The sequence below is a fragment of the Lasioglossum baleicum genome, chromosome 5 (genome assembly GCF_051020765.1).
Source record: "Lasioglossum baleicum chromosome 5, iyLasBale1, whole genome shotgun sequence".
In the NCBI taxonomy this organism is placed as follows: domain Eukaryota; kingdom Metazoa; phylum Arthropoda; class Insecta; order Hymenoptera; family Halictidae; genus Lasioglossum; species Lasioglossum baleicum.
Genome location: NC_134933.1, coordinates 13191838 through 13203840, shown reverse-complemented (window position 1 = coordinate 13203840; position 12003 = coordinate 13191838). Strand labels below are relative to the sequence as shown.

Below are 12003 nucleotides of genomic sequence, written 5' to 3'. Positions count from 1 at the left end.
TATTTGCTAAGGTAAAATATCGGTATTTTCGGTATTAGCTATAAATAATAAATATTTTTTTGGGGCATCTACTCTTATTTGAAATACGTTCGCCGCTGAAATCTGAATTTAGAAACTTCTGATTTTGATTTCGAAGAGAGTGACAATGAAGAAAATAATAATACAATTGTTGAAAGTACCTCATTTGAATATGACGAAGATAATAATAACGAGGACGAAATATTAACTTACCAAGGATTGCTTCCTATAATTTTTTCTATTAAACAACTGTGTTTTTGTACCTTCATGAAAATTCCTAACACCGGTACAACGTTTAAAAAAATACCGAATACCGGTATCGTATTTTTAGTCCGGTATTCCAATCCCTATACGTCAGACAGAAATTGAGATAGAAATCATAGAAATTGTTTACTGTTGCAATTTGGATTCTAATTGGATCGTAATCTGACCCACGAAGAAACTTTCTTCTGGTCGAAATCGATGCCTAGAAAGCCGAGGGACATTCGCGACTCAATCGAATATAAATCACTACATACAGAGAATTAATTCAAATGGTCGACGGCAGCGGATCTGATAGAGCCCGAGGTTTTCCTGAGGAATCGATAAAAAGCCTGACAAAAATCGGGTGTCCGGTAGTACGTCCTGCGAAACTGTCATCACCAAAGCATCCAGTTCCGTTCGAACACTGTTATAATCCAGTTCTTGCGGTCGATGTAATGGTATCTTGCTAACCAACATTGGTTGGCCGATAAATAAGCGGGAACGATATAAGCGGCTTGCGCCTGCCTTATAATCTTAACGAGTTCTGAATGGAAGCCGAGGGAAGAAAAATCACTAGTTAGCGAGAGCTCGCCGCCGCGTAAATGTCTTCGTTTTCTCCGCGGATATCACGGCGGAATCAATAAAACGATCCAGCGGCTCGTTTGCACTCGTGTACCGCCGCGGACTCATGTAGGTTAAGAGTGCACGACCGTGTGCAATATAGAACAAAGTCGCACAAGCCGCGAGTGCAGGTTACGGTAGGTAAGTACCGTTCGCTGAGACGACAGTTGCCGTGCAGGTGTATGGAATCGCTTACACGTTGCGCGTATCTCGCCTCTAAGCTTTCTCGTTTCGCGAAAAGTTCCGTCTCTTATCGAAACGGCACGGCGAGCCGGATGCACGCATCGATCGGTCGTCTCGATCTAGATCATTCGACTCTGCATGCGACCATGTTCTTTCGAGAATTTCGTCGAGGAACTGCAATAAATCGAGCCACGATCAACTTAACACGCTCACCGCTGACCCGACAACTATACAAAGCTTGCTTCGATCAAAGCGATTTATTCAGTGAAATCAAAATGGGGCTCTGAAACAGAAATTTTACTTTTGTATCCTCTATGAAATTGATTAATGGAAGATTCCCCTTAACCTAATCCAGTTATCGAGAATGAATGTAATGTACCGCAATACGAAACAGGACATGGCTGAGATAAACGAGAAAGATGATAAATTAGATTAGGTCGCAGTAGACATTTTGTCAGGTGCATACATCACTGACATTTTCATCTCATTTCAACTTTTGCGATCTGGAATTCTTCAACATAACTGTTCTAAAATTCAAGCAAAAACCATTCCTAGTAGATCAATAGAAATTTTCTAAGATTCATTGAGCGTTTCATGCGTGCTGCAGCCTCGCGCAATTTTCTACGAGCGGAACAGAAGCGCAAAAAGGTGTGCACATGCTATTAATACTGGTTTGATAAATCCGCAGAAAATTGCCCGAACAAAAAGAACAGCGATGAGCACGGTGATTATGAAGATATTATGTGTACAAATAAAAACAGTATTCTCCCACCTCTAAATATGAAAACCAGTTTCCGACGTTTCCATCGCGATCGAGTTTATAAAAATAATATTAAGCTCTTCCTGGTTTGTGGAAACCGACGGGGGATTTTTCAAAAATTAATGGAACCAGTACGGATTTGACGTGGAGCAGTAAACTTGACGATTTACCAGCTTTTCAAAGATCAAGATCGTGCGAAGATTCAGCGCAAAACATCTAGGCACGTTTGCAACGCTGCTCGGTGGATCGCCGGTGATATCAGCCGCCCGTGATCCAAGGATCTTCGCGATTAACGAAGAAATGTGTAAGCTTATTAGAGTCCAGTGTTCACAACTGTGGACTTGAAGAACATAATCCGATAGACCTATCAGCGGATGCGTCGCTAGCACTCTTGTTTCTCAGCACATGCCAACGCCTCGGATATCCGAACCATTTTACTGGAAATGTTTATGCGATTTGATTTGATTTTCTATTCCATTAACCGCTGACCGTCTTTTATACGTTTAATCCTTTCAATTACGGTTCCCAGGAATAGTGTGTACTAACGCACTAAACGTTTCCTACATCTTCGTTGCTGATGGTAAAACCTGCACATTCCGTTACGAAATTCTTATTTTTAATTAATGAGAAGCAGTTTGAGATAAATTCTGAGTACGAAACATTTTAACGAGGAACACGTCGACTCTTTATATTTTATACTTGAAAATTGCAAAATCTTTAAAAAATTGAAAAAATCTATCGAAAGTATTTTTCAATGATTTTATTTTGGAATTGTAAATGTGCTAAAGAGTGCAACTCTTCTGCACGTCACGTTTCATTTTTATTTTCCTCAGATATTAATCGAAAAGATACGAGAGGCTTCGTTCAAGAGAAAACCGAAACTTCCATTGGCCACGGGTGCATTAGTACGCAGCCAAAGTAGAAACGGTAAGCCATGAACAGACACGCCAGCCGTCGCCTACTCAATAACACGTGCAATGTATTACTATGCCTTTTAAACTCGTTTCTTTCGAAACAGGGGCTCCATATAAAACAGACATTTCTATACTTTTGGCTTATTTTTTCACGTAGTATTACTTGCTTCCCGAGTGTATTGCAAAAACAAGGGCACGTTGTGTAGTAGCAAACTTTTTATAATCTCAAACTAATTATATTTGATTACTGTAATTTTCTGTGCGCTTTGTAATCGTAGGAAACTCGAGATTAATGCTATATAATAGTGGAGTATGCTTTTAAATAAAACGACCTTGAAGACATTTCAAGGTCAACCGTACATTTTAAAATTGAACCTTCGTGGCATTCTTGTCGCGAGGACTTTCCAGGTCCAATCAAATTGGAGACGGTAGCCGGGTGAGTCTGCAGAGCCTACGCAGCAGTAAAATTGCCTACCTGCATGTTGAATATCCTCCTGAAACTTTTCCATCGAAGGTGTCAGCAGCACACCGTAACCTAGCTGTAGACCGTGGCAGATTACTTGCACGAGGACCGCCACCGTAACGACCACGTGTCCCCATCCGCCTTCAGGGTAGTAATGTCTCTTTAACGTGATCCTCTTCCGAGCGTTGATCATGGTGAGCGATTCCTCGCCCTCCTCCGGTTCCCGCAGCAGATCCTCGTAGTCGTGCAGGCTGCCCAGTCCTCCTTCGAGGATCAGCTGTTCAGAAAACCGTCTCCTCATCATCTTCGGCGTGACGGTGGTGCTGCTTCTTCGTCTCTCGTTCAGGTTGTCCGCGTCCCGTCTCTCTTTTCTCTGATGCGCGGCGAATCGTTTGTCCATCGATGGTTCTTTCGCCGGGTCGGTCTCATGACTTTCATTATGCAAAGGCAACCAGGACGACTCGCTGGCTCTGGAGCCGGTGACCTTCTCCGGGAAGAAGCGCGGACTGGTTCTTGCGATGATTGGTTTCGTCGCACTTACATCGGCGACGGCGCTGCTTCTTCTAGCGCACTCTCCGACCCTCGCCTCTCCAACAACCAGCGTTTGTTCGGAGAATCTCCGGTTATCTGCACGGCCGATCTTACAGCCGCGTGGCGACTGCGTTTGATCCGAGTGCCGCCGTTGGATCACCTCGACGATCGACTCCTGGGCGTCCTCCTTGATCTCGTGGAACAAACTTGCTACCGAGTTCCTGCCGGAAGACGCCGGCAGGATGCTCTGGCAGGTGGACACCGAGTAGCTAGAGTCCTTCCTCTTGAAACCGCCGAGGAACGTGTGATCCCTGCTCGAACAAGTTGAAATCTTTTTACGATAGTACTGGCACTGACTGCAACGGCATTGACACTGGCACTGGCATTCAGACGAGATCGACAGCTTCGCCATTAAAAAGCAACGACACTTCGCTAGTCTGGTCAGAAGCTCCGGTTGAGACAAGAAGATCTCGGGGATACCGATGCTTTCGTTCCAGGATCTACTCGTGTCCGTTGAAGAGGTTCTCGCTAGGTCCCTCTTCAGCGTAGAGCTCCCTGTGGACCAACTCTCCGACTCCAAACTCGAATTGTCCGGTAGCCTCGGTTTTCTCTGTACCATCAGCTGTTGCAATTTCGTTGCCGTCTCCGCGGGACGACCGTTTTCCGAAGGTTCGTCCGCGATCCCGGTTACGTTAATCATCGCGGCGCTGTAAGAGTCGCGACGCTTGAGATATGCATCTCCGTTCAGGCGACTCGGCGAACCAGCTCCGGCGTCCATTTCAAGGGCGGATTTTTGACGATCGTAATTATGATTAGATGGTGATCGCATGCGAATAGCCGCGGAGGTATCGCACCGCTGAAAAGGAACCACCGCGGGCGACGATGATTTTTCAGAAACGATTTTTACCAAGCTTCAAAGTGGTCTGCGAGGTATAAGATGCTTGTGGGAGATAGAAGATGGACGACCATCTGCTCGCGAGTAATTCTTTGCTTCTTCGAGGGCGTCGTTGTACCAATATACGCGTCGAGGCATTAGCATACGAGCGAATGACGGCTTGATACTACGATGTACAGCAGTTGCAGTGATCTTTCGATGCGGAAAGGTTTATCGCTTCCGTTTGTCATCGGACACAATGTCGTCGTCCTTACGCTACAGATTGACAATGTTGCAAAGGTGTTCAAATGTCTTTTAAAATGTTTTCCACAGTCTTCAATTCACAAAGAGCTCTTCGTTAGAGATACACTCAGTTCAACAAGAGCGTGTCGTTCCTAATTTTGTCACTAGACAACGCTTCTGTTTAACATTCGGTTACTTCAATTGTTTGAACACTCGGCTTCAATGCTTTCAGATTAAATCAGTAGTGTGGGCTGTTATCCATACATATTCATTATGGTTATAATGAATTTAATCGCGACCCTGGCTACGCGCGTTTCAATCCCCCCGCGTTTAGATTCGGCTACTTATCTCTCAGTGTCCTGTTTACTAGGACGGAATTAAGGTATCACTTTATTCGGACGACCCGAAAATTTGCTAGGTTCGCGTCATTTGCAAATTCGTATGCGTCGATCAGAAAGTATGCCTAAAAGGAGCCAGGCTATAATCGACAACGATGGCGACTGGACAACATATTTCGACGTTGTACGTTTAATTATAAACAATTCCTTTCTCTTCAGAACACATGACCAACACGCTCTTGTGGAACAAAGTGTACATGTGTAAAATTTGCAAACTGGGCTTTATTCTGCTACGAATGTCCCCATAGAATCGCGATAAACTAACCAACAGCAGTCACGGGAAGCTTTCTCCTGGTTGCATCTCGAGACAGTTTCGCAAAGAGACAACGTCTACGCAGCGAGACACCAAATCCAATAATACAGGACTGCACGAATGTAGCACTGGAGGAGTCATCGATCAGCCACCGGTAACTCAATGACACCATAAATCAAATTGGGCAGTAATCCGAGGTATCGCGATAAGTCCCGATGTATTATCCGAGAGTAGGTCGAGTGTGTCCGTAGCAAAAGCCGCGTGTTAACTGTTGGGAGGACACAAATTAATGCTCGTCCCTCGGAAAAAAGGTCCTTCGCGAGTGCATCACGATGCCCCGCACGCATGGAACCCGTGTGTACGTGAGGCTCCCGCGACGCGCCCAGACTACCGATACAATGTTCCGATTTTTCTTTGCACGCGTGTTGTCCCGGCGCGGCGTGGTGTCGCCACGCACTTACGTGTACGCAAATTAAATAAACGCGAGTCGTTTACTGCGATCGAGTCGCTCCGCCGCTGCTCCGGCATTTTTTACGGTAGCACGGTCATTGAGTAACGATTACGTCTTCGAGGAACACCGTGGGGTACCTTTCCTCGCGGGCCCGAGAGAGCCCACCATCGTTTCGCCATCTACGATATTCGTGTTTTCCCCTGTTAAGCCACGCGCTTCATTTGCCTCGCATGCTCTCGAGAAACTGCCGATGTGGGCGTATGCGTGCACACAGGGTGGCTCGTTTAGCAATAAACTTGAATTTACTGATTATTTACGAACGAAAGAAACGCATTCAACTCTCCTCGTTAAAATGCATTCAAACACTTTGTTAAAATCTTCGTCACGAGTCTGACCTGTTAAAATACGGCAAGAGGTTCATGTGTTTAATAGGTTGAAAATAGTATAACAGTATTTTTAAATTCTTCTAATGTTTCTGCTGTTCTAAATTACACCCATTCATTTTTGTTATAAATACATAAAATCCGCTGTCTATTAATCAATCTTTGATATAGGCAAAATTGGCCACCCTGTATATATAAAGATAGGAGGTTACCTCTGGAACGGTACCCAATATTCTCAGATCTGGAAGAGTGGAGAGATAAGATAATTGCTGTTGAAAACATTGACCATCTGCAGCCACATACTTGACTGCATTCTGGTGCCGAAAGCGCCAGTAGTTGAGTCATTAAATACCAATTAAAAGAAACCAGACACAAGCGGGCTTTCGAGGCTGAATATTTATACGTTATTATGTAAAATGATTCAGAAATATATAAACTAATGAAAGGTAGAAACTAAGAATGTAAGATAGTAATTTTTTAACCTACACTCTTTTCTTTCAATTTGATTCATTGTGAATCTGAAGAAATAAATCAAATTCTCATCAAATAGTACCCACTACTAGCTATTGTATTCCTGCCACACGTCGATATTTAGTATTGTGCTGCTCGTAAAAGCGTTATCGACAACACAATTTACGCGTTCGAAGTAACAGCGAGAAGAAATATTGGGTCATCGCCTAAATAATGCGAATTTCGTTGCACGTTTTGCAAAGCGGAACATAAAGATTTCATGCATTCGTGTCAAAAATGAATATCTTGAACGCAAATTAGTAAGAACATTTAAAGAAACTAGTAATACTGCTGTACTGTTTTCAAATCAATAAAGTTATTAAAAAAACAAGTACATAAATGTCTATGTACTTTCTGTGTCTTATAATTAACACAGCCAATTTTCATTTTGCATAATAGTCTGCAGTGTAATCATTATTAATCTATGATCCCGTAGATTGTAGGAAATAAAGAAATTCCTTCCAAAAACACGAAGAAAAGTCGCATTACATATGGGACGACCTGTAAAAAATGTTCAAAATAATTGTCGGGCAGACCGACATAATTTCTGGCCAGAAGCTCACCTTCCACGCGCATAATTGCATCGATATTTATGGAACCGTGGTCGCGATCCATTAACGCGAGACCAGCAAAGTATCAATTCCTGCCGATCAATTTTTCAGCATTCCGCGGGAAGCAGAACTGGGGGTAGGGTGGGGAGGGAAAATTACAACCGGCGTATAAATATCATCGCGGCTTCCCAATTGTAATTACAAAACCATCAACCGGAGCCGCATCGTTCGTGTCCCTATCATTAAGACCGGCCGTCACGACTCTGGCCGAATGTTTACAGAGTCCGGGCGATAACGAGCGCGCGAGAGGCTCGTCAGAAGCGAAATAAACCGCGAAAAACGGTTTGATTTATGAACGGTGCTCGATCGTATTCGCGAACAAGGTTTTCACTTAGCGCAATCAGCCGATTGGCCGGCTTCGAAATTTGCGGAGAGCAGAGAGCCTGGGCATGTCGTGGCCGTTGAATAAACTCGATTCGACGGGACGGCCGCTTCCGATTAAGATAAACGATAGCCGGGTCAATTAAGCAACGGCCAATTAGGCTGGACGCGGCCGACGAAGGTAGGACGAAGGTTTGGAGGTGGAGTACTTAGAAGGGTAGACTCTCGTTTCCAAGATTGCAAGGGTGCGGAAAGCGTGTTCTCAATTCTCGATACATAACACAAAGATAGGCGTTTTCAGTAGTCAAACGCGTTAGATAAAAGATCAATATAGGCGGCAATCGTCCTCAAAAATCCATTTGTACGTTTTCGAGGCGTAATTTGCATTATTCGGAAGCATAAGGCCCGATACACACATTCGTTTTTCTAAAACACGCGGCACCGAAATTGCGATCTGAAATACTATGGATTCAATTAGGCGCGCACATTTGTTTGAACCGTAGTTGCAGCGTCGCAATGCAATATTTGCCGTAATTCCGTTACGGATGTGTGTAGCGGGCCTAAAGCTGCGACAGCTACATGCTGGCGAATAATGCAAATTACTCCTCGTAAACGTAAAAACAGGACTTTTCAGGGCGATTGCAGCCTAGATTGATCTTTCATCTAGCGCTTTTGACTACTGAAATACCCCATCTTTGGATTATCGAGAAATGAGAAGGTGCATTCCGCACCCTTGCAGTCCTAGAAACGAGTCTACCCACTTAAAGGACAGCTTACCTGCGCTGTAAAGAGGCGGCTGATGGAATTTGAGTTCGGCGCTTAGGTGCCAGCTACCCGGTGCCGCGAGCTGCAAACCGATCGCGAGCAGATGAACCAGTGTTGAGCAAGTCACGATCACATATCCCCAGCCACCCTCGGGGTAGTAATGCCTTCTGAGGGTAGCCTCTTTCCGGACATCGTTCGTCGATCGACAAAGCGGCTCGCAGTTCCTCCTCTGGCCTCGCTGCTTGTCCCTCTCCTTATTCCTATTCCTGGTGGCTCCAATTAGACCGGTCGCTCCTATTCTCTGCCAGCTGGTTCTCATTTTAGCCTCGACCGCGGAATATTTACGCAGCGTTTCCGCTTTACCGGAACCGGGCACATGACACCGGCCTTCTCTGATCAGATTACTTTTGTCGCTCGACGCCGGCGAACGGAAAGGGTCGAGTCGTTGCTGGAGCAAACCCTCGGAAGTGCACTTGGGACAAGCGTGTTGCGGCCTCTTCGTTGCAGAATGGGAAGAAGTCGCGTTTGCTAGGATTTGGTTAACGGGGCTCCTCCTGGGAACCCTGCCTGAGCTGGCTGGATTCTCCTCCAGCGATCCTTGATCCCTGAACGACTCGATCTGAACAATGGTCTTCGCTCCCGGACAATCCTCGTTGCTCTTCATATCCTCCTTCGAGTCATCGAGCGTGCTTTCCCTCGACAAAGGCTTTTGAAGCTTTTCCCGCCTGATGGAACATTCTTGATCGATCACCGACTGGCTCGGTTTCATTCTCTCCGCAGCGGCTTGCTTTGCTTTTATAGTGGTAGATTCGTCGCATGAAAGGCTCCGTGGCAGTATGGTCTTGCCCGATGTTCTATTCACAACATCAGGTACAAAAGCGCGAAGCTCGAAAGTTTCCTCTGGATTCCTCTTTCGTTCGGCGATTTTGGTCTCGTCGATGAACCGGTGCTTCGTCTCGGTGGACGAGCGGCCATGATCGAGGAGCACGATCTCGTCGATCCAACCGGGCTTTGCCACGGTCAGGAGAGGATGGAAGCTCTCGCGAATCGTCGGGATGATCGTAAAAGCGCGCGACAACGGATTGACGCGCACTTTCACCGTCTGCGGTGTCCAGTCTGGCCAGGAGCTGCTGTGTCTCATTCTCTTCCGATCTTCCTCGCGCACTGTCATCTCTCGATCTTCTTATTAGAATCTAGCAACCGAACGGGCTTCGGGAACCTTGAACGGTATCCTTATCGGAGAATCAAACGACTCGGCCAGCGAAATCGAGAAAAACTGTTCGAATCGAATCCTCGATAAGGTGGATAAAAGGATTATCTCGTTGCGTATAAACCCTCCTCGCTGGCGGCTACTGTCTTCAAGATCTCCGGGGAAAGAACACTGTTGATCCTTGTGGAACGAATACATTTTATTGTTGACAGTCACAGTGGGAACTCGTGGGTGCAGGTGTTAGACAGCTTCGATGTCAGATCATTCGGACGGTTTAGGTGTGAGAGGTTCGGACAGCACTGGTTCCGCCAAATTTCAGTCGCGATCAGATCGTTTGAAAAGGAAGGTACGGTCCTGGCGAGTGCGCCAGGATGACTGCTACGCACGTGCTGCTCACTTACGAGCAACCCTCTCTTCTCGCTCCCTCTTTTTCCCTCTTTCTCCCTCCCCTTTTCGCGCTGTCTCCCTCTTCCCAATGGCGGGCGCATGCCTGCGATATTCGACGAATCGCGAGGCCTTGTGTACCAAGGGTTCTGTCTCATCCGACGTTAGACCAGCTCCCGAGAATCGCCTGCTAATGAGAACCGGCAAAAAGTCCGCGCACACCCCGGACCAGCGTCATCGCTGTTGCCTTTCCGGTGACGTGTATCCCCGACGACTTGTTGACCAACTGTGTAGTAGATGCCGCGAATTTTTCTAATTGTAGAAAAGAATGGTGACTATATAATTGATCAATACACAGCTGTGTTCTTTAAAATTTAACCATCGAATTTCAGTTTCAAATCGGGCACGAACTTATGCAATCCAATAATTGAATCATTTATGATGTTGTAGCATGTTGTAGCAATAATTAAAATATTTATGATGTTGTAGCATGTTGTAGCAATAATTAAAACATTTATGATGTTATAGCATGTTGTAGCAATAATTGAATAATTTATGATGTTGTAGCATGTTGTAGCAATAATTAAAACATTTATGATGTTGTAGCATGTTGTAGCAATAATTAAAACATTTATGATGTTATAGCATGTTGTAGCAATAATTAAATCATTTATGATGTTATAGCAAGTTCTGCAATAAAATAGAGGGTCCAATTTGGATCGCAAAGGGCTAAATGTGCATCTGTCCGCGTACTGAAATGATCGTCCCCGAAGTTCGATTTGCGAAGTGAAATCGCAGAGCAAGGTCGTAAAAGGTCGTCATAAAATTCGTTACTTCGAGTTGAACGTGTCGAGCGGCGATGTCTCGCTGACATTCGGGGATCATTATCTAGAATCTTTATGTCCCTCGCCGGGAATCTTTGCGACTCGCTGCTTCTGGTCACAACAATGTTTCGGGAGCACGCAGCGATGCTGACAGTAAAGAATACCGTGCTCCCAAGACAGCGAACTAGAGAAAGTAAAATTTTTACGAGCTGCAAATTTGCGAGGGGAACTTTGATTCGATGTGGCAGCTGAGGATTTTGTTGGGAACGCTGCAGTTTGTGGAGGGGAAAGCGGAAACTTGGAATGGTTTAATTTTCAAGTTAAAATAGCTGCGAGTATAAAGGTTTAAATGTATATGAATTTTTATATTATAATTTTCAAATTGTGTCATATAAAAATTATGTGAACACTTACACTACTGTTAATGTTTATAAGAAAAACTGAATGCCTTTAGAGCACAATCAAGGAAGATTTGCTTGTAAAAGTAACTTACGAGTTCTTCAAATTGCTCTTTAATTAAAATAACGCCTTTATTTTTAATGACAGCCTGTCATATTCAAGGCATCGTGGCAATTAGTTTTTCGAATGTTTCCAATTTCATATTTTTCCATGCTTCTTGTAGAAGTTGCCAAACATGTCCCTTCAGAAAAGTGCAATACTGCACAAGAGTATTATGGACATAAGAAAGTGCTGAAGTCTGTTTAGAAATATTATTCAATTAGTTAATATTTGATATAATAATGATAGACCATTTAAAAGTTGATCAGTATACAGTAAAGTCGCGTTTACTGTCAACGATCGGGTACGCGATCACTGTCTAGTGCCGAGTGCCTACCCACTCCACTGTCATGCTGTCCTTCTCTACGTTTTGCTTTCTTTTGAACTCTCGGCGCGGTAGACACAGTCATAAAAAAAATGTCCGTGCAGAACACAGGCGGACAGTAAACGCGACTTTACTGTATACGATTTTTACAGAAATCAGCAAGTGACTCCAAACTTCTGGCCGGTGGTGTATGTGAACACTTGTCCAATTAATTTATAAT

At 44.6% G+C, this 12003-nt stretch overlaps 1 protein-coding gene across 2 annotated transcripts in view; it reads right to left on the bottom strand.

Moving 5' to 3' along the window:
* Positions 1-10138, bottom strand: part of LOC143208546 (uncharacterized) — a 55603-nt gene extending 45465 nt beyond the window's left edge. Inside the window, exon 1 of one of the 2 annotated variants that reach the window (XM_076423003.1) lies at positions 8555-10138. In XM_076423003.1, the coding sequence (XP_076279118.1) occupies positions 8555-9713 (1159 nt within the window). In that variant the 5' untranslated portion in view covers positions 9714-10138. Of the gene's footprint in view, positions 1-3214; positions 6673-8554 lie in introns of those variants that run through there. The other variant, XM_076423002.1, reaches the window with a different exon arrangement.
* Between the last annotated feature and the right edge of the window lie 1865 nt (positions 10139-12003).